This window comes from Rhinatrema bivittatum, chromosome 4, assembly GCF_901001135.1.
Source record: "Rhinatrema bivittatum chromosome 4, aRhiBiv1.1, whole genome shotgun sequence".
Lineage (NCBI taxonomy): Eukaryota > Metazoa > Chordata > Amphibia > Gymnophiona > Rhinatrematidae > Rhinatrema > Rhinatrema bivittatum.
Genome location: NC_042618.1, coordinates 312,067,339 through 312,090,885, shown reverse-complemented (window position 1 = coordinate 312,090,885; position 23,547 = coordinate 312,067,339). Strand labels below are relative to the sequence as shown.

At 43.2% G+C, this 23,547-nt stretch overlaps 1 protein-coding gene across 2 annotated transcripts in view; it reads right to left on the bottom strand.

Annotated features, from left to right (window-relative positions):
• The window catches only part of GAS7 (growth arrest specific 7), a 610,573-nt gene that overhangs the window by 342,811 nt on the left and 244,215 nt on the right, over positions 1-23,547 (bottom strand). For both annotated transcript variants that reach the window (XM_029600263.1, XM_029600264.1), the window contains exon 2: positions 4,270-4,390. In XM_029600263.1, coding sequence (XP_029456123.1) covers positions 4,270-4,390 — 121 coding nt within the window. The remainder of the gene's footprint in view (positions 1-4,269; positions 4,391-23,547) is intronic.

Here is a 23,547-nt window from a genome sequence, read left to right as displayed (position 1 = left end):
GTAGTGCACCTGCCCTCATATCCAAAACACACCAGCAGAGGATGATAGGACAAAATCCACCAATGATTATGATGCATTATGGTTTGCTAGGAAGATCATTCCAGTCAAGCTTTTTTAGAAATGCATATTAGCTCAAGAAGTCAATTTATTATAAACCAGTTTTGATAATTGTTCTAATGAATGGTTCCACTGGTATTTGGTGGCTGACATGCTCTCGGCATGGCTCGATATTCTTTGACAATAGTTGTGGTAGCCTAGAGGCACGTTTTGGTCTGCCTATGAGCAGCTGAGCACTAACTGTCTCTCTAATTGATTAAATTTTAAGATTATTTAGCCTGCTATTTTAATTTACTATTTTATTTATGTACATTATGAAACTATGTATCTACTTCCTTTGGAAATGCAAATATTTTTAAATGAATGTCTGCTAACAACTGTAAACCGATTTGATATGCTCGCATGAAAATTCAGTATATAAAAATTATTAAATAAATAATAATAATAATAACTGAGTTCTTCTGTGTTACTGCCCAATGCAACTCCATACACAAAAGTCACATGAAATGTACCGATCAATGCAACTTGTTACAGAAGAGCACCAAGTAATGTACTGCTAGTCATGCAAGAGCACCAAGAAATACACAGCCCAGAAACGGACCGCACATTGCAGATTTACATTTGATGAGTGTGTATGTGTGTGTGTGTGTGTGTGTGTGTGTGTGTGTGTTGAGGCGGTTGGGGGAGGGGCTTAATGGAAGGTATTAGGTGCATTACTAAAAGGCTGGAGCAGCAGGAACAGAGATTCCAGCTTCAGCTGTCAGTCAGAGAAGGGAGAGGAACCTTACGACTGCCATTCTCTTATTTCTGAAATATGTTTTGTGTGCAGGGCGGATCTCTGTGCACCTGTAAAAATTAACTTTTACATACTGCGAATGAATATTTTCTAGGATTTTCTGATAATTTCACCAAGGTTGGGAGGGGAGCCTTAGGCCCATAAAGAGCAGTCCTGTCCTTTGGAAGAAGTCTGTCTGGCTGACTCCGCTGAGTCGAGGGGGGGGGGTTCAGCAATGACCTTGACCGTGGCTTGGGGAAGAGGGGCAGATGGTGCAGTGGCCCAGGGCTTCATCTTTGAGAGGGGCATGGACCGAGCCGTTAAAGAGCTGTTACTGTTGTCCCCTTTGCAGAAAGGGAGAGGGGCCTTTTCTTACCACCGTTTCCACACAGGGAGATAAATTCTTTCGCTCTAGCAGTGGGAGGAAGCTGCTGACTGCTGCTTGGCGCTCGCTCCTCCAACAGGGCAGAAAGGATTATGCAATGCGCTGCGCAGAGAGGCAGCGAATGGGGGATGCTGAACGGAAGGGGACCACACAGAAAACTACACAGCAAGGTTTGGCATGGGGGAGGCTGAGAGAGGAACAACAGCATGGGACGGGAGAAGGAAAGGCAGAGAGAGTGACAGAAAGTCAGGGAATGGAAGGAGGGCTGAGGTAGATCACGTTGGTACAGAATTGGTAGAGTGATATGAGACAAGACATGGCAGAGCTGTGTGTGTGCAGTAAGGGAGGCAGGGCACGGTCTAAAGTTATGTACTCCAAAAGCTGTTCTAATTTTGGAAACCATATTAAATCAGCAGAACCCACATTATTTTGCTGGATTCCAGCCCCGAAGCACAAACAGCGAGGCATTTTCAGCAGACAAATGTTTCATTGATGCAGTCTGTGATTACAGCCTTCGAGAAAGCAGCGATAGTTCCCTTCAAGGCTGAGCAGCCAGCGAAAACAAAAACAAAGCCAGGCTGTCACTTAACAATGCTGCACAGTCCTAGCCATGAGAGTGCCATGGAGGCAGAGAGAGAGAGAGGGAGGACGCGGCTACAGAGATGGCAGTGCCAGGTGGTACAAGCCCGGCTGGCAGCAGGCCCGGGCACGATACACTTCAGGCAGTTCACACAGCAAGTAGTGACAGCGGTGGACAAGTTCAACGGCTTCCTGAAGCTTCCTTCATCATTAGCTCGTATGTTATCTTGAGGGGCACCATATTACCATATTACCTATGGAACTGCAAGTAAAAAAACGTCCCAGGAGGAAGCCTCTGGGTTTTCCAAAGAGTAGGTTTCTGGAGCAGCCTGTGATGGGAAGGATTCCCGGAGAGAGGACAGGGGACTCCTTGCTCTGCTGGGGATTGTGAAGAGACACAAGGGATCAGAGTGTTACCAATGTGCCCGAGACTGTGGAAGGCCTACAACGAGTGGAAGAGGGCAGCAGGACTTTGGGCAGTTGGTGACTCGATTAAAAGGGCAGGGCGAGGAGAATCTAAGGAAGGGAAGAGTAAGCCTCTTGCCCAGGATGCAGATCAGTGTTTCTGCATCTCAGGGGAGCAGAAGAGTCACGCAGTACAAAAGGTAGACCAAAAGCATCAAGATCAGATCCCTGGAGCAGCCTGAAAAGGGTATTATTATTATTTATTATTTTAAAAGATTTCTATCCCGCTTCTTCAAAGTTCAAAGTGGGTTCCAATAAAACCAATCATAAAAATCAATGAAAACAAGGGTACAAGAATAACATACAACTCAGCGACTCTGTAAATGTGCTTCAGAAATATCACAAGGAGAAAGTCAACTAATCACTCTCCATCAAGTTACACACCAGTAAGCTTTACTAATTTTTGGAAGAACAAACCCTGGTGTGGACTGTCCTTATTTCCAAACCACTGGAGTGTTACAATACCCCTGAGTGCTCCGGAGCAATGCTTCCCCCTCAAGCAGAGGAACCCCAGTGAGTCCCATAGGTTGCACCATAGCCCAGCGGCTACTAGATGTGCCCCTTTGTCCAGTGAGAATTTGGAAGGGGGACTAAACAGGTTACAGAACAGAGATCTTCCTAAGACCCTAGGTACTGCGTGTTATGTTTTAAAGAACAGGATCCCTACACGCTGCCAGTGCCATGTGCTACAGAACAAGACACCTTCCTCATGCTGCTAGGGCCACATGTCACAGATCAGAGACCCTCCTCATGCACATGGCAACCGTGTGTTACAGTGTAAACCCTCCCCACACTCGCAGCAATGTATGTGACAGAGCAGGAACCCCTTCACACCGGCAGCATCATGTGTTACATAACAGAGATCCCCTCATGTCAATGAACAGAGTGTTATAGAACAGGAACTCTCCTCATACTGAGGGGGGCCGATGCAATAATGTGCACTCAGGCTAGCGCACAGCTTAACCAGCAATTGGACGCACGCCTTGGATGCGCTAGATTAACACCAGATGCAACAAGGGGATTAGCGCATCTAAAGCACGCATCCAAACTCACGCGTAGCTAATAGCGCTCATCACATGTAAATCCATGAAGATGAGGCTATTAGCTATTACTCTCAATGCAAAAAACTGCCGTGCACTTCATGTGCACTTTTTAACACGGCAAATTTAACGCCAGCCCCGGAGCTGGCGTTAAGTTTGCCGCACATCAAGGCTCACTAAAAAGCAAAAAATCCTGCTTTCTGTGGTTCCTCCTACTTTTAGTATCGTCGCAGTACTAAGTAGGAGGAACCACAGAAAGCAGCAACATGAAAAAAAAAAGTCTTGATGGCAGCCAGCTTAGGAAAACGTATGGTCAATTTACCAGCGTCCATTTCCCTAACCCTTGGCTGTGCGCACACCACCATCTCTTGAAGCATCAGCTTTCTAGCTCATGCTCTTCCCATAGTTATTTTATTTTATATATCTTTTTTACGTTTAATATTTAATATTTATTGATCTAAGTTCTTTTGTTCAATAATTTGTTGATTATTTAATGTTACGCTGCACGTTCTCTGTTCAATACTTTGTCTATTGTTTAATGTAACGCCTTACCGGCGACAGTTTTGTTATATGGAAACCGACCTGATTTGATATGTATATCGAGAATGTCGGTATATAAAAACCCTAAATAAATACATAAATAAATCTCCTGGGCGCCTGATGCCAAGGATGTGCTAGTGTTGCAAAACCAGAAACCTCCATACACTGACAGCACCACATGTTACAGAGTAAGAACCCTCCTCATGTCAATGGGTTGAGTGTTACAGAATAGAAATCCCCTTACTCCGATGAACCATGTGTAACAGAGCAAGAATTCTCCTCACACCAGCAGCATCATTGTAGATGTTTACCACTGGTTGGAATGAGTTTACCATTGGTTGGAAAGAGCACTATGGATACTTATCGCTGGTCAGCCAAAGCGCTGCCAGTGCTTAGCATTGGTCAGGCAGAGTGCTGTAGATGCTTACCATTGGTCAGGGTGTTGACGTAGTATTTGCGACCCTGCGGAGACACGTAACATTGCCAGCCAGAAGGTAGTGGGTATCCGGAGGAGTCCTCCCCCCTCTGTGTGTTCAGCATCCCAGGCTTCTGTAAGACAAGGAGCAGCAGGCTTGTAAGTGATTCCCCTGACAATATAAGATGGGAATACAGAATGGGACAGCAAGCTGGGAGTTTGGACAGCTTTGGAGAACCTGTCCTGTATGATATCTCTATGACTTTTGAACTGTCCCCTTTGTCATCCCCTCCCCTAAGAAGCTGAAGGCTTCAAAGGAATTTTTGCTGGTAAAAAGAAGGACACTGAGTTGTAAATGCCATTTATTCCTGTCAAGATAGGTCAGTGTAGCTTTGCTTGTAGTTACTTTTCTTCCTGCTCTCTGCTCAGACTTGGAGTAGTAATATCATATTATGCTCAGACACCGGGTAACGAAATCATTCTCCACTCAATGGGTCGGCAATGCTCCTTCCCAGGAAACTAGCCAAGTAGATACTATATATATCACTTATACTTGGGCTGCTAAAATCTATGCACTATAAATGTACATTGCTAACAAGATATAACATCCACCTTATACTCTTCCCATACTTTCTACCCACCTCTGCATTTCTCGGGCATACAAGGAAAGGAATGTCCTGTATCTGCAATCAAATTTCTTGTCTTTTCCAAAACTACAGAAAGAGGTGACATGCTCGTTAGGCCTACCCACTTCCCCTTATTATCCATGCCCCTCTTATTATCTGTTAACAGCAGAATGTGGAGGCATCCGAGCAGGGTGAAAGTCAACTCCTGGTCAGGCCAGTCTCCCATATAACTCTTTTTCTCCAAGTATCTCTGTCTGGGAGCTAGGGTTGCCAGGCATCCATGGCCGATCTCCTGGACACTACAGCAAGCAATCCTGGAGAAAACCCAGGGGATTCTAAACCTCCCCACCCCCACCCACAAAACCCATGGCGAGGGCAAAATTCAAAGCCATTTCTGCGGGTAAAACAGCGTTTTACTCATGGAAATGGGCTCTTTGAAATTGGGCTACCCACTACACGGGTAGAATTGCACACACTGTTCAGCAAATTAGGTTTACATAACATGTGATGTTACCTACATTGCTTGGAGTTGCTCCAACAACCAGGATAAGGTCAGGAGACAAAACCAACACACATAGGGCCTCATTTACCAATATCGCATTAAGGGGCGTTTCCCATGCAAATGAGGCTTTTTTCGTGCAGCGGGAAAACTTGTTTCCCCAGTGCACGATAAAACACCCAAAGAACCATTGCAGTGCATGATGTAGAGAGAGAGAGAGAGAGAGAGAGAGAGAGAGAGAGAGAGAGAGAGAGAGAGAGAGAGAGAGAGAGAGAGAGAGAGAGAGAGAGAGAGAGAGAGAGAGAGAGAGAACCTTGCTATAGATCCTACTCCCTAGACAGGTATTTGTATCCCTATGAGAGGCCCACCTAGTAACTCGAGGTGGGGATTAGGTATTAGTGTAGGGGGTTGGGGGCCACTTTCACATTCAACGTGAGACGTACGAACAGAACAGTGGTCTCTTGTGAAGATTTGATGGCCTTCGGAGTGGGGAAACTCACTCCAAGATGAGATTTGGGCAATGTTCTCTCCACCTAGCTTGATGGACACTCTACCTGGGCAACAACAAGCTAGGTGGAGAGAACATTGTCCAAATCTCATCTTGGAGTGAGTTTCCTCCCTCCGAAGGCCATCAAATCTTCACAAGAGACCACTGTTCTGTTCGTACGTCTCACGTTGAATGTGAAAGTGGCCCCCAACCCCCTACACTAATACCTAATCCCCACCTCGAGTTACTAGGTGGGCCTCTCATAGGGATACAAATACCTGTCTAGGGAGTAGGATCTATAGCAAGGTTCTCTCTCTCTCCATTCAGCCATTCAGAATTGTCGTGGACTACAATAAACCTTTACTGGCCTCTAGCGCACAATGTAACGCAAATGAAAGGGTTGTAGCTATGAGCCGCGCTAACACTGCAGCTGTTTCGTGGCACACGATAACTGTTTCCTGCTTTACATATACTCCGCCCCCTGAATAACAAATTTGCATTCACAAATCACGTTAACAGCTGTTAGCGCGAATTTATCTCCCACGGTAACTCCTTGGAAAATGACTCCCATAGTTTTGTATTTTCAAAACTGCTTGCATTGTTTTGGCGGGAAAAAGAATCCCACAAAATACGAAGGCTCAAATATTTTTTTCCCATGGGCAATAGTCAAAGCAGAACTATGCACACAGCTCTGCTTTCATTTTGATGTTTATCTATGTCTGTTACATGTTTAATGTTGTCAATCTGTTTTTAATTTATGAATGTTTTATCGCTGTACCCCGCCTCAAACGTTTTGCTATAAGTGCGGGTTAGACATTCTTTTAAATAATTAAAGAAATAGGTATTGGTGCAAATCTCACAGGTAAAAACTACCCATGGAGTTTGCACCAGTGCTGGCAGTTTGATTATCACCTCCCTTCTCCCCCTCCCCTCCCCCCCCCCAGTGAATCAATTTCTTGTTAGCTTCATCTATTCCTGGAGTCTGCAGTCTATTCTGTGTTTTGTAATGTCAAGTATTAAGGATAAAGATTCCTAATTAAAGGAAATAGCGCCAATCATATTGGGTGCCACCAGCCTCATTAAAAAGAACTTCCAAGTCCACTGTGACAGTTGCCCATATACGTCCTATGAGCTCCAGAAGGAGGCTCTTTGACACAAGGCAAGTATTAAGAAGAGTATTAGCAGTAAACTTGAGAGACTGAGATCCGACATTCTTTGTTTTACCAGCAAAGTTCATTCCGGCGAAAGTACATGCAACACAAACTCATTTGGAGGGACCCATTGTTTCTGAGATGAATGTAGAAACATTTATTCAACTATATTTTAGTCTAATGCAGTGATTCCCAAACCTATTCCAGGGGACCCCAACCATCAGGTTATCAGGATATCAGGATATCCACAATGAATATCAATGAGATAAATTTGCATGCAGTGGAGACAGTGAATGCAAATCTTTATCTCATGCATATTCTTTGCATATATCTTGAAAATCTGATTGGCTGGGAGACCCTCCCAAGACAGGTTCAATAAACATTTGTATTTTGGATATACAGTATGCCATTTAATGATAGTATGCTATATTTTAAATCTTTTTTGTTTTAAGACATGGCAGGAACTAAAGGGGTCATTTACTAAGCTGCATTAGGTGTTTAAATGCAATAACCTGTGGTATGTTAAATACCACGCATTACTTAACCACAAATAATGCTGGTATTTTATGCTTATAAACGAACACATCTTGCCTCAAGAAACACAAGTTGCATTATTTTACTGAAAGTTAACTGACTTAAAGAGCTGTAGCTAACTTTCCCCAGGAGCCTCCGGATGCTATGGTTCATCCCAATGCTCCCAGGCAGGTTCTTAAAGGGCCACCACGGTCCAAAAGACACCTCCCCCAAACGTGTGTAAGACCCTTCCAGGGGTCTTATAAGAGTCCTGCCCACTCCGCTGCTGCCTGTAAAGTCATCCCTCAGGAAGTAAAAAAAAATAAATGTTTAAGTCATGTGGTGACTGATAAGGGCATTTCTAGTATCATGGCCACTTTGGCCAGCTGGCGCCATTTGAAGAGAGAGCGCACTGGGCCCAGAGACTAGGTGGTGAGGGGGGTTGGGGTAGGTTGGGGGATCAGGAGGGGTGTGGTTGGATGCTACTGCCGGGGGTAGGCAATTGGATCCAGGAGGGGCAATTTTTTGGCAAGGGGGAGTTTGGATAATGGGGCAGGGCTTTTGCCATGTGACTCTTTTTTTTTTCTGCATTTTCTACTCATTGCTGGTTCTAGAGGTGGTGGAGGTTTCACAAGACTCCCCCACAGGGGGGGGGGTGTCTTACCCATGTTGGGGGGTGGTATCTTTCAGGTCGTGGTGATCCTTTAAGAACATGGTGATCCTGAGCAAAGGGGCTGCCATCAAATGCCTGTTAGAGCCTTCACACCATACTATTTTTCCTAAAAGAATTTTACCACCAGGGAAAATACCGCAGCTTGGTAAATGACTCCCTGTATTTGAAGGAAGAAGCCGTTTAAGCAAATATGAAAAAGTAAAAAAAAAAAAAAAAAAAAAATTCCTGTAACCTTTATAAATAAGATTCACCTATAAAGAATTTGAACTTTGTGTGGACATGAAAAATCTCCCATAACCCTGCGGTACTTATTTTCTACTGGGGACAAACTGCAAGTAATCTGTTTTCTCCATAAGAAACAAGTTTACAGTAAGCCCAATCCTTAAAGCTGTTACATCACGCAATGACGCCTTCAGCGACAGGTTCAGCCAGAGCTGGCACACGTATGGGGAGCAGATTTGCTTTGCAGCATGTTTAGAACATTATCACAATGCCATTTATTTCGGCCAGACTTTTGCATCTGAATGAATTTTATAGCTGTTTTAATACGTGTGTGTGAACTGTAGATATTTTTATAGTTTGCCATTTTATGTTTAGGATGTTTATTGTCAATATGCTGTAAACTGCCTGGAACAGGCTCTGGAAATGGGCTGTATAGAAATTAATGTACATAAGTAAATGTCAGGTGAACTACCTCTGACTGGACAAGAAGCTGCAGACTTATACAGATCCTGAACTGACGTGCCTTTGAAAGGTCCCCTTCTCCTGCTCCTGAAGACCCCATTCTGTACTGCAGCACGGCAGGGATGTCAGCAGATCCCACCCCCATCATGGAAAGTGGAGGAGGACATACTGACCATTGATGACACAAAAGGACCATAAGAAGTGATTATTCATAATTCAATCCAGCTTACATCTCCTTCAGCTCCATGATAGATCTATTTTACCAGTTCCACACATCCTTTACTAAGCCGATTATTGTGATTTTTGTTTTATGTAGAATTGTTTTTTTTATATTTACCTACTTATTGTACTTACATAGTGTATCAATTAAGAGTATTCATAAATTGAAAAAGAAAAGATCATAAGTGTCAGAATGGGTCAAACGGCACCCAACCTGGCATCCTGTCTGCATCAGTGGTCAATTCAAGTCACTCAGCAGTACCAGGCAGATTGTAATGGGATGATCCAATCCCTGCTGCTCACTCCCAGAAGAGGTGGCACTTCACAAATTTACCTGGCTAGTAATAACTGTTATCAGGCCTGTACTCCAGAAGCTTGTTCACAACTTGTTTAAATCCAGCTATGCCATTAGCCTTAATCATATCCTCCAACAACATATTCCACAGCTTAATTGTGCATTAACTGAAAATATACTTTGTTAAATTTGTGTTAAATGGGTTACTCATTAGTTTCATGGAATATCCCTTAGTCCAAGTACTATTTGAAAGGGTAAATAATCATTCCCTATTTACTTGTTCCAGCCCAATAATGACTCAATAAGCCTCCATCATATCCCTCTCAATCATCTCTTCTTCAAGCTGAAGAATCCTAACCTGTTTAGCCTTTCCTCAAAAGGGAGTCGTTCCATCCCCTTTATGATTTTTGCAACCCTTCCCTGGAACTTTTCTAGTTCTGCTATGACTTTGAGATAGGATTGATCACAACTGCACGCAAACGATTTGGTAGTCACAGATTTATACAGATACATTCAAGCACTCTTAGGTTTACCCTCTATTCGAGAGGTAGGTAATTCTGATCCTGGAGTGCCACAAACAGGTCTCATTTTCAAAATATTCACAATGTGTTACGAGTGGTGCCCACGGCAGATTCGCAGCACGGCCCTATCACCTTCTTGTACAGTCCCTTGTTCCTCTTCACTGGTGGCGGTGGGCCACCAGCTTCGACCTCGGGCTGCCTCCGGTGCCTCCGGCTCTGCCATGGTCCCCAGTGTTGCCAGCCGAGATGCCCCTGCTCATCAGGCCTCTCCGTGTGGCCCGCAGAGAGACGCCGCCATCGGCGCTGCGCCCCTCCCAAGGCGTGTACGCATCACTGACTCTTTTAAAGGGCCCGCAGCGGGAACCTGGCCGTGGCTCCAGATGCTGATGTCAGACTCTTCAGTGTATATAAGCTCAGGCCTCACTCCATAGTGTTGCCTTTGCAACTGGTCTCCTCGTACTCCTTGTACTCGTTGCTGATCCTAGAATCATCTCTTTGTTGTGTTCCTGATTCCTGTGGTTCCTGTCTTCCTTATTCCTGTTTCGTCTATGTGTTGGACTGACTCTTTGGATTTGACCTTCGCTACGCCCGACTACTCTTCAGCTTCTCTCCAGCCCCGGACCTCTGCTACGCCTGACTACGTCTGCCTTCTTCGTGCCCTCACTTCTGCCTTGTCTGACTATACCTGCCTTCTTCGTGCCCTGACCTTCACCTTGATTGACCACGCTACAGATTCCTTCGTGTCCAGAGTTCCACTTTGCTTGCCATGACCTCTGCTTGCCGCCGGCTCTGATCCTAGCCTGTCAGAGATGCCTCCTCTTGCCTGTCCTCTGGATGTGGACTTTCAAGGCCTTGGCCTTTCTTTGCTTAAGCGCCTCCTGTTTCCTTCTGCGCCTAAGTTCCTGTACCGAACCCAGTCTAGGGTATGACTACGCCACCTATTGACTGCTGTCTCTGGGCTGAACCACTTGTCTCTATTTACTATCCTCGAGGCCCATCTAAGTCCTGCCAGCCCTGGCACCCAAAGGCTCAACCCGAGGGGAACGAGAGCTGGTATAGGTGAAGCTCCAGCAGCCTCTAACCTCAGTCCACTCCACCTGCCGTTGGTGCGTCAACCCCAGCTCGGCCCAATGGTCCACCTCTGACGCAACACAATAAATATATATGAGATATATTTGCATCCAGTGGCAGCAGTGCATACAAATATATCTCCTGCATATTTATTGTGGATATCCTGAAACCAAGACCTGCCTGTGGCACTCCAAGACTGGAGCTGCCCACCCCTGCTCTATTCCTTTCTAGATATTTCCTAACTCCAGGGCTGTACCGTCTATAGTGCATGGTGGTGCACAGGCACCACCACCAACTTAGAAAAGAGGTGTGCCATGCATCGCAAACTGCTGTGAGGCCAGCACCATGGTGAAGTCAAAATGGCAGTGGTCTCAAGGCCGGCCGGCTCTATTTTATTATATGGCCATATGTTTGTATGGTCGTACAACATTGATGCCAGCTGGCTCTGAGACCGGTGCCATTTTGACTTCATCGTGGCGCCGGACTCACAGCCAACTGGTACTACTTCTAAAGGACATCAGAGGAGCACGAGGTAAATGGGCATTCTCTCCTGTCCCTTTTACTAACCAGGGACCCCACGCAAGAGGTAAGTGGGGGCCAGGGCGATTCTCACCCTGGCGCCTTTTTTGAGTGGGGTGAGGCAGGAGGAGCCCTGGGGAGGCTCCACTTTGGGGGGGGGGGGGGGGAAGTTGTTTGTTTTTGATGCACCAGCAATTTTAGCAGGCACCTAACGCCACTGCCTAATTCTGTTTGCTTTTATGAACACTGTCCATGGGTTTAAAACACCAAAGGACTTTGAACCTGCTTTTTTTGTGCCGGTGAAATCTGAATTGAAAATAATGTGCATAGATTTGAAAATACAATCTACACGCATTAAGTTTCTCCTCCAACCAAAACACGCCCCTGGGAAGGCCTTCTTGTATTCCATCTAAGCATAGCTGCAGTACAGAAGAGCACATAGTTTTAGACAACTTGAGGGAAGGCAGTTTTCCCCAGGAAATTGCTCTTTGCCTGGGTAAATGGTTTTGAAAATGACCCTCGTATTGGTTTCATGAATTTGAAGAGGTGAAGTCAGGTTCGGGGCTGTCTCTGTGCGCCACTGTGGGGCCGTGATGCTTTGCAGACTACAGAGAAGCGGCGTCCTATATCTCACCATTAGGACTGCAGAGCTGATGCATAAAGTGCGCTTGAAGCACTTGGGAGTATTTTCTGTGCCTTCCTGTAAAAAATAGAACCGTTTCTGTTTGCAGACAAGTATCACTGACAGAGATAAGAACTGATAATCTGCTTCCATGCCATGCTAAGAGCTTCCGCCCTCCCCTGAGATAATGTACAAGTACAGTTTGGTGGCTACAGCTTCTGCCTGTACACAGCGACTGGTAATGCACACTGGAATCTTTCCCCATATCACTCATATCTAGAACCATAAAATCATGCAATCATATCTCCCTTCTGACTGGGAGACACCGACAGACATGGGGATGGCAGCGAGAAATGGCCATTTATTTCCCATTCAACACATAATCCAAAACTTATCTTCACAGCTTCTGTTGGGGGGGGGGGGGGGGGGAGTTATTTTCATATAGGGGGCAATTTTCAAAACTATGTGGACTGTTGCAGTCTGCAGATACCTTTCCTTCAAAACATGCCTAGGAAAAAGTACCTGCAGAGATCTGCACCTCCTTTTTCTGTGGATATATTTTTCCCTGGAAAAACAATGTGCATAGTTTGAAAATTGCAAAACTAGGTGTGTGGTTGCCTCCCCGTACCTCAGATCCCACCTACTTTTCCTGCGGGTAGAAGGACCTGCATTGGTCCCCGTGTATAATTTAACCTGCATACAGGGTGGGCAATTCTCAAAGAGCCCTTTAATCCAGGTACATGGATTTCAAAAATTGCCTTTTAAGTAAGTCAGAAACTCAAACAGCTCCACTGTGTCCTTGGCCTTGTGCAGAGGCTACTCAGTAATAAAACAGATTACGTTTTGTTTTCCGATTACAACCTTTTATAGTCAGCTAGAAAGCGTGAAAGAAATTGTGTCAGGAGAAAACACTGATCATAGCAACATAATAAATGACAGCAGAAAAAAAAAACCCAGTTCAATCTGCAGAGCTGTGATTCATCCAGTTTGAATAGATGAACATATCAATCCCCATAGTTAGTCCAGCACTAGTGTTAATCTTTCAGTGGAAATTACAGAAACGTGTTTGAACCAGTGTCCTGAATCCTCTATTACAAAGGATTTGAATGAATGGTTAGAATTAGCTTCTTTTTTTTTTTTTTTTTTAATAAATTTTGGAAAATATTTCTCCCCACTCCACTTGTCTTTTAATTGGACTTTCAATCCTTTTGAGAGTGATTATGGATGCACACTGCTTAGAACAGATTGTTAATCAGCATTAGCGGTATACAAGGCCGTCACAAGAAACAATATTATTGCGCTCTCTAGCAGTCTCAAGCATGCTCAGCAGCTGTTAAAGTCCTGGCCTCCAACACCCTACACGGGTCAGCCATTTCAGGCTTTCTCATCTTCCTCTATGACTCTTACAAGGCAGTCCTTAAATGTAGAAATAAAATGAACACTGAAGCCAGCACTCATGTTCCCTTCCTTATCAAGTCGGGCTGGCCAACATAGGCATTGATGGTAGGGGTTTTCTAGGTTTAACTCGTATCTGCAGGGTCCTCAGTATCGGGTTCAGTATGGAAAAATGCATATACTGGGGTTCCGCAGGGATCCTGTTTATCTTCAGTACTTTTCAATATTTACTTGTTACCATTGTGTACTCTCTTTAATTCACTGCGTGTGGTTTTTAACATTTATGCAGATGATATTCACTTTTATATTCCATGAATAGATGTAAACTTCCCTATGTTAAAGTTTTCAGCATAGTTTGAAGAAACTGATCAATGACAATAAATATAGTGAAGACATCAGTGTTATGGGTTGGTAAAATACCCCCCTCCGGATATGGGTAATAGTTTAGTTTTGCCAGTGAGACACTAAATCTTTGTATGGAAGCACGTAATCTTGGATTTATTTTAGATTTTAAATTGTCATTTAGACTTCAAGCCATGCAGGCAGAACTCAGAACATTTTACAAGCTTTAAAATGTTGATGTTGTTAAAGAAATGTTTCATAAGGTGCTGCAGTCATTATTGTTTGGGCAACTTGACTTTTGCAATAGTTTGTATATAGGTTGCCCTATAAAGTATACATGTGCTCTGCAATTAATACAGCATGCTGCTGCACATTTGCTTGTTTGGGTTGGTTATAGAGACCACATAACAACTGAGCTTATGAGACTACGCTGCTTCCTATGACTTATCGTTCACAATTTAAGATAGTGGTGTTTGTTCACAAGCTATTGCATGCTGAAAAGGCTTGTAACTTGGCTAGGTCTACAATAAAATGTGTTCCTGGTGGAGTTTTGAGGTCTCAAGAAGGAAATCTTTTAAAAATACCTCCTGTACGTCACTGTAAACTACAATCGACCAGGGCCAGAACCTTCTCTTTCGCAGCTTCCAGGTTTTGGAACATGCTATCTAAAGAACTGCGGTGCATTGAAGACATTAACAGTTTTAGGAAACAGGAGAAAGCTTCGTAATTTAATATAGCCTTTAATAGGTAACATTTTTGTGATTTGTATATATTTTATACTGTGTGTTATAATTGTATTGTCATATAATATTGTGGATGTGATAACTGTACTCCACGTTGATCAATTGCTGGAGATTGCGGGTTATAACACATGCTAAAATAAATACAATAGATAAATAAATAATCCACACAGCTACAAAACCAGCACAGCCATTGTCCAAAACATCCAACCTTCTCATGCTCATTGAAGTTTGGGTTTTAACCATGGGCATTCCATACAGCTTACCCCCAATGCCTTTTTGGAATCCTGATGTTGTCAAACCACTACTGTTAGGGTCATACCTGTTGCTCCAGGCAGGTTAGCCTTTGGCTGTCTCCACAGCTTGTGGTAACACTAGGTAATGATCTAGCTAATCCTTCACTTTTTACAAATAAGGATCCTCTGGCGGTAATAATAAGCCACTGGCCAGCTTGAAAAAGTTAACCAGATAAACTTTTCTAGCTAACTTTGGTGAAATATTCTGCAGCACAGCTGCACTATTGAATATTCCTACTATCTTAAAGATTCCTAACTAATTTTATGCAGCTAACTTTAGGACTACGCTATAGCATGAACAGAGTTATCCGGCTAACTGAACTCCACCCCGGAACACGCCTGCTTTATCTTGCTACATTTTAGCTGGATAATGATCATCTAGCCAGATGTGAGGTGGAATTATTCAAAAGTCAGCATTTAGCCGGATAACTCACAAGTTATCCAGCTAAATGCCTCTGAATATGGACCTCTGTGTGTTTATTCTACAATGTTTTGAAGCCTGTTACTGTTATAGCTTCCACCAACCATTCTGGGAGGGCATTTCAGGCATTCACTATCCTTTCTTTGAAAAAATATTTCCTGATTCTGTTCCTGAGTCTACACCCTTGGGGCTTCGTATCATAATTCCTAGTTCTACAACTTCCTTTCCACTGAAAAATGTTTCCTACTTGTGCATTATTAGTACCTTTCAGATATAATTTGATGTCTTTAATTATATCCCCCTCCCCCCCACACACACTCGTTTCTCCTTTCCTGTAGGGTATAACTCCTGGTTGGTACTTTGATTCCAATCCCTGTCTGTGCTAGAAATAATTTTGAAAGAACAGATGGTGGAATGGACTAGTCTAAGCTGAATCACTTACTGGTTAGGGTTCACTAGATCCTTAGGTAATTACTAAAGTTCCAATGTCCACCCAGACACAGAGGGTTACCTGGGGGATAACTACTAGTCCTTTCTCTATTTGGTGGAAATACTCATAATCAAAAAGGTCAGATAGACTTTGTCGTCTCCATGTCGTCTCAGATGCACCCACATTTTGGTGCGTTTGAGACTTTTGCGTGCGTCCCCCCATGCCAACGAAACGCAGTTTGTTAATGGCTGGGGAAAAGTTTGCTTTGTCTTGAAGAAAATGGTGACGTTAAACAGCAAATTGTGTCGGTAATAAGTTGAATATAATGGCGGCATACGCATGAGAATATTTGGTTAGAAAAGTATTTTGGAAGAGAACCGCATAGATATTTGGGACGGTGTGGACACTATTGGTATAGTGAGTGTTTGAAGAATCTATGGAAGATGGAAAATGTTCTTTATAAATGCATGAGAATGGGAATAGTTTAATGATCCCCCTGAGGAATCCCTGTATAGGGTGAAACGAGGGTCCTTGTCGGGAGTTTAAGAAATTCGGGAGTCTCAGGAAGCATATTGAGGAGTTGACTTCTGGACTGATTACCAGTGGATCTGTGGTCAAAACGATATCAAAACTTTCAATATAACAGTGCAACACTTTTTTAGTATGTGTTGGGGGATTAATTCCCCTTGTGATGTGGATTTTGTGTGATATGGGTGGGTGTGGAGTATGAATGAGTTTGTGTGCAATATAGTACGAATGATGGGTAGTGCATATATGGTGTATTATGTGATATTATCTATGGGATTTAACATGTGATTTTATATGGTGAAATGTATGTTAATTTGAAATAAACAAATATGTTTGTATAAACATTATGTTTAATGGAGATAGTGTCTATAAAATACTCATTTGGTGAATATGTATTGTTAATAAAGAGATTGAGAATGTTATACATTTGTTTAATATTCCTCTGATTATGGTAATACCTAGATATATGGGAGTACCTGTTCACTCTGTGCTGTGGGACATTTGATTTAGGTCCTTAAGACTCATCTCATAAGGCTTTTGGTGCAGACTCTTCACTATTTTGATTGCCTGCCCCTAGACCAACACTAGCCTATCTACAGTAGAGTGCTGCACCCATAGCAGGACCGATATTCACAAAATAAGCTTGCAATGCGTGAGCAGTAGCAAACTTACCTGTTTATTCAGGCATTTGATGGTGTATGATATTTGGTGAGCACTTGAATCCTTCAGGGTATGACTCTATATAAGCAGGTTTTTTATAATTTTACTTATTTTATTTTTGTTATTGTGTCATTATTCACCTGGATTTATGTCTGTGTTAAATTAAAGCTTACGTATGTTTCTTGTAAACCGCTTAGAAATTCTTGATTTGTGGTATATACATTTTTTAAATAAATAAATAAAGGCTTCAAACCTGGCTACTGTACATTAGCACATCTCAGGTACATTCAATCATCTTCAAAAATATCATATAAAGCAGAGAGTATATCTTTATTTGCACAAACATATATTCTGCTACATCTCACTTCTATATCTCACGTTTATTTACCTCATGTCTGGAACAGAAATGGCTGAACAGCATTTACAGACCGATGCGGAAAGGTGAATTCAGCTCAGGGCACAGCTTTACCCACATTTTAACCCAATGCAGCAAGAGGTTCAATGGGAAGTGGAATGGATGAAACTCCGTTTACGGAAGAGAATGTATGGGAAGAGCTAGGAAAACTGAAAGTGGGCCTGATGAGGTTCATCCAAGGATACTGAGGGAGCTCATAGATGTGCTGGCGGCTCCACTGCGTGACCTGTTCAATAGATCCCTGGAAACGGGAGTGGTGGCGAGTGATTGGAGAAGAGTGATAGTGGTCCCACTTCCCAAAAGTGGGAGCAGAGAGGAGGCTGGAAATTACAGGCCGGTTAGCCTCACCTCGATGGTGGGAAAAGTATTGGAGTCGCTGCTGAAGGAAAGAATAGTGAACTATCTACAAGCAGTAGAATTGATGGACCAGAGGCAGCATGGTTTCACCAAGGGAAGGTCCTGTCAGACGAATCTGATAGACTTTTTTGATTGGGTGACTAAGGAATTAGATCGAGGAAGATCATTCGATGTTATCTACTTGGATTTTAGCAAAGCTTTTGATATGGTCCCACACAGGAGGCTTGTGAATAAAATGAGAAGCTTGGGAGTAAGTGCCAAGGTAGTGGCCTGGAAAGCAAACTGGTTGAAGGACAGAAGACAATGTGTGATGGTAAATGGAACTTACTGTAAAGAGAGAGCGGTGATGAGTGGAGTGCCGCAAGGGTCGGTGTTGGGACCGGTCCTGTTCAATATCTTTGTGAGTGACATCGCGGACGGGATAGAAGGTAAGGTTTGTCTATTTGCGGATGATACTAAGATCTGCAACAGAGTGGACATGCCAGAAGGAGTGGAGAGAATGAGACAGGATTTAAGGAAGCTGGAAGACTGGTCGAAGATATGGCAGCTGAGATTCAATGACAAGAAGTGCAGAATCATGCATATGGAGTGCGGAAATCCGAAAGAAATGTATTCGATGGGGGTGAAGGGCTGATGTGCATGGAGCAGGAGAAAGACCTTGGGGTGAAAGTGTCTAATGATCTGAAGTCGGCGAAACAATGTGAATACTGTGTACAATTCTGGTCACTGCATCTCAAAAAATATATAGTTGCGATGGAGAAGGTACAGAGAAGGGCGACCAAAATGATAAAGGGAATGGAACAGCTCCCCTATGAGGAAAGACTAAAGAGGTTAGGACTTTTCAGCTTGGAGAAGAGACAGCTGAGGGGGATATGATAGAGGTGTTTAAAATCACGAGAGGTCTAGAACAGGTAAATGTGAATCGGTTATTTACTCTTTCAGATAATAGAAGGACTAGGTGGCACTCCATAAAGTTAGCATGTGGCACATTTAAAACTAATCGGAGAAAGTTCTTTTTCACTCAATACACAATTAAACTCTGGAATTTGTTGCCAGGGGATGTGGTTAGTGCAGTTAGTGTAGCTGTGTTTAAAAAAAGATTGGATAAGTTCTTGGAGGAGAAGTTCATTACCTGCTATTAATTAAATTGACTTAGAAAATAGCCACTGCTATTACTAGCAACAGTAACATGGGATAGACTTAGTTTTTTGGAACTTGCCAGGTTCTTTTGGCCTGGATTGGCCACTGTTGGAGACAGGATGCTGGGCTTGATAAACCCTTGGTCTGACCCAGTATGGCATGTTCTTATGTTCCAATTCTAATTTTTGGGCACTTATCCTGTGTTTGAAGGCCTATGTGACTCAGATAAGGTGTTATGCTAGAGATATTTTGCTGCTCTAGGTGCTGTTGTAAGAACTGCAGCCTTTTAATGGGTAGAGTTCTTATTGCTTGAGGCTGGTAGTATGTTATGGTATGGTAGATTTGTTTTATTGTTATTTTACAGGATTGTTCTTGGTGGGGAGAGGGGAGGAATTCTGGATATTACTTCGGGAACACCTGTAAAATTGTCATACCAATAAAGTTACCTGAATCTGCCGACTGTGATTGAGTTGTTTAATTATCTGCATCTCAGAGAAAGGGTGACGGCTTACAGGGCCTGTGCCCCACATCTTTTAACTATCTAGCAATGCTCCTGGATTCAACTAATTTACCCACTGCAAAGGTCTGACTGACATGTCTGTGGTTACCATGTTCCTCCTTACTGCTGCTTTTGTGAAGAGGAGTGACATATGCCTGTCTCTAGTCTAGACCGTTCAGATTATTTCTGTCTGCAAAGAGTGATGGCTGTGGGTGGGACTATGAACGCTGCCTCCACAGTATCCCCAGGAGCAGAAACCACATCTCCCACATGATTCTGTGTAGCCCAGACACTGAGCCTTTGAGCCAAGCCATCGAAGAATATACTTTGTACACAGATAAAACCCCAGAATGACTACAGAAAATCTATCTGTGAATCTAACGATTTAATCCTAATGCAGACAAGATGTGCTACAGTCCATGTATAGTTTTATACAAGGAGAGAAAGGAAGCTGAGCATGCTGAAAAATGCCAAGAAGAAAGAGAAGGTACTGGAAAAGGGTGTGCCTTTTACTCAAAACTAAAAGAAAAACACAACTTACATTTTACAAAGTTATGACAGTGCCAACTCTTTTCTATGGATCCAAAACATGACATATATAATAATGACGTTAGCAGAATTCAGGCAGCAGACATAATTTTTGTTGTTGTTGTTTTTGGCCTAGTAGTTCCTGCTTTCTCCTTTCTCTTCCAGCTCAGATGGACTTAGAACTAGAATCTGACACCAAAAACCTTCATTTGCAGGATATTTTTTTCCTTCTTTTTAATAGACCCAATCTTTCTAGTCTGGTCATTGCAGCAATGGCCCTGAGACCAGAAGCCATGCATTTATAGCCCATGGTACAGAGTCCTGTACCATGGGCTATAAATACAGCCACCGGGGGTTGCTCTTATTGATGCCTCCATAGTCCTGTCCAACCTGGGGTGAGTGAAACTTGATCTAGGAATCAAACTGGGGACCCTCCATATGGCAGCATACGGTGCTGCCACTGATCCAGCAGACCAGCCCAGATGGGCTAAAGAATGGGATTAGGAATGAAGATATCAAAAAAGTACTAAATATTTATTCTGTGAATGAGAAACTCAGATATCATAAAGAACAATGGAAGTAGCATATAGAAAGAATGGAACATGGAAGATTCCTGTAATAAACTCTTCAGTATCAACTACAGGAAAAAGAGATCCAAGCAAACCTAGGAAAAGATGGACCAATGGTGATCTATAATGAAGCTGGAACATGCACTGTTGCTTTACCCGTGATAGATGATAAGAACATAAGAACATGCCATACTGGGTCAGACCAAGGGTCCATCCTCACCATAGAGCGATACAGAGGCATTATGACATTTTCCCTTTTATTCACCATTCCCTTTCTAATAATTCCCAACATTCTGATTGCTTTTTTGACTGCCGCAGCACACTGCACCGACGATTTCAATGTGTTATCCACTATGAAGCCTAGATCTCTTTCTTGGGTGGTAGCACCTAATATGGAACCTACCATTGTGTAACTATAGCAAGGGTTATTTTTCCCTATATGCATCACCTTGCATGTATAAAACCTTGCATGTATAAAAACTTGAAATGGAAACCTAAGCCCGACTATACATGCAGTGTAACATCAAACAGAAATGCATTTCCTCCTATACTGAGTAAAACATAATGATATTAGAGACATACATCCCAAAGCTGACATATTCCAGTTGTTAAACTGAAAATAAAATGCTTTTATCTACCTTTGTTGTCCGAACATTTTATTTCTCTAATCAGGTTAGAACATAAGAACTTATGAATTGCCACACTGGGTCAGACCAAGGGTCCATCAAGTTCAGCATCCTGACTCCAACAGTGGGCAATCCAGGTCACAATTACCTGCCAAAGTCCCAAACAGTAAAATAGATTCCATGCTTCTACTGTGCAGTAATAAAAAGTGGTTAATAACCAAGCAGACTTAGGGAATAGTCTCTGGTTGCAGTCTCTCTTTTCCTCTTTCCCCTTAAACTCTTTTTCCAAGATCTCTTGTCCATTTTCTCACTTTTTCTTTTCTTCTTCATTTCCTCCTTTACATCTGCCTCTGACATTGACCTTTCCCCTTCAATCTCTCTTCTTAATTTCTCTTTTCTTCCTCTCTATCCACTCATAGCTAGATTTTAGCCCATCTTCTCCCCCTCACTCATTCTCCCTCTTTTTACCAGCTTTTCATCTCCCACTTTCATCCCCTTCCAAGCCCATGTCCTCGCTCTCTAGCCCCACTTCCCAGCCCTCCCATTCTTCTGTCTCTCACTCCTTTCCCTGCCTACGTCTTTCACCCAGAGCCTAATACCCCATTTCCACCCTCGGTACTCACCCCTTGCCCAGCCTTCGACTACTTTCCTCTGCCTCTCATCCCCTCACTAGGCTCAGTTCCTTCTGACACACATCTCCTTGCCTCCAGCCCCTTCTATCTTTTACCTTCTTCCCTGCCAATTCTTCTCCCTGGCCCATTCCCACCCTGTCTCATTCCTTTCCAGCCCTCCAGGTCCTTTACACTTCATCTCACACCCTCCCCACTGATTAGCCCTTTTCTCCTACCCCACATCTTACATCCACAGTCTCATCTCATACCTCTTAGCACATCTAATGTAATCTCGCTTTGCCCCCACCCAATTGCTGAGTCCCTATTCTCCCCATCCATCCCTGAATGCCTGCTCTCCCCAATCCCAAAGTCTCTTCTTTCTCCACCCAATCTCTGAATCTCCACTCTGCCCACACTCTGCCCATACATCTCCACTCTGCCCATACATCCACTCCCCCCCCCTCCACACACACTATCTCCGTTACTCTTTTCTCTAATCTAGGAGTCCTTGCTGCCTCCTGCAATCTAGAAGTCCCCTGATCTCCTCTCTTCCCTTCCTATTCCTCCACCACTTCTGGGAGTCTCTCTTCTTTACACAACCCTGTCTCCCCAATTCTCCCATCCCCGTCCTTGTTTTCTCATATCTCTGCATCTCCTTGACCTCCCTCAGAGCTATACATTTATTCTTGTGGCATTAAGTTCTTGCAATGCTAATAGCGAACCTAGTCTTTGAGCCAGATAGAAACTGGACAATGAAGAAGCTTTTCAGACTTAAGAAGGAAACGCTTAACTGAATGGTTAGGATTTTTCCAGACGTAGCGAAAGCTACACAAAAGAGAAGGAAGTAATTTGAATTATTAAGAGCAAGAGGATTGCATATTGGAGCTATGCTCTTCCTCAAATATCCTTCTAAACGTTTGGTTAAATATCAGAATGCAAAATACTTAAAAAAAAAAATCTTGTCAACGGACACTTTTTCTCAATGACAAAAGGTTTTGTGTAGGAACCCTGCCACTTATTCTTTTGGAAGCTCCAGGAACTGTGAGTTGAATTGATATAACTACCCTCTCTGTATTATTAGGGGGAGCTTTCTTAGGATATCATTATTTTTACTTGCTGTTGGTTTTCTAATTTATTTGGAGTATGGGTTAAGAACATAAGAACATGCCATGCTGGGTCAGACCAAGGGTTCATCAAGCCCAGCTTCCTGTTTCCAACAGTGGCCAATCCAGGCCATAAGAACCTGGCAAGTACTCAAAAACTAAGTCCATTCCATGCTACCGATGCTAGCAATAGCAGTGGCTATTTTCTATGTCAACTTAATTAATAGCAGGTAATGGACTTCTCCTCCAAGAACTTATCCAATCCTTTTGTAAACACGGCTATACTATCTGCACTAACCACATCCTCTGGCAACAAATTCCAGAGTTTAATTGTGCATTGAGTGAAAAAGAACTTTCTCTGATTAGTTTTAAATGTGCCACATACTAACTTCATGGAATGCCCCCTAGTCTTTCTATTATCTGAAAGAGTAAAAAAACGATTCACATCTACCCGTTCTAGACCTCTCATGATTTTAAACACCTCTATCATATCCCCCCTCAGCCGTCTATTCTCCAAGCTGAAAAGTTCTAACCTCTTTAGTCTTTCCTCATAGGGGAGCTGTTCCATTCCCCTTTATCATTTTGGTCGCCCTTCTCTGTACCTTCTCCATCGCAATTATATCTTTTTTTGAGATGTGGCGACCAGAAATGTATACAGTATTCAAGGTGCGGTCTCACCATAGAGCAATACAGAGGCATTATGACATTTTCCGTTTTATTCACCATTCCCTTTCTAATAATTCCCGACATT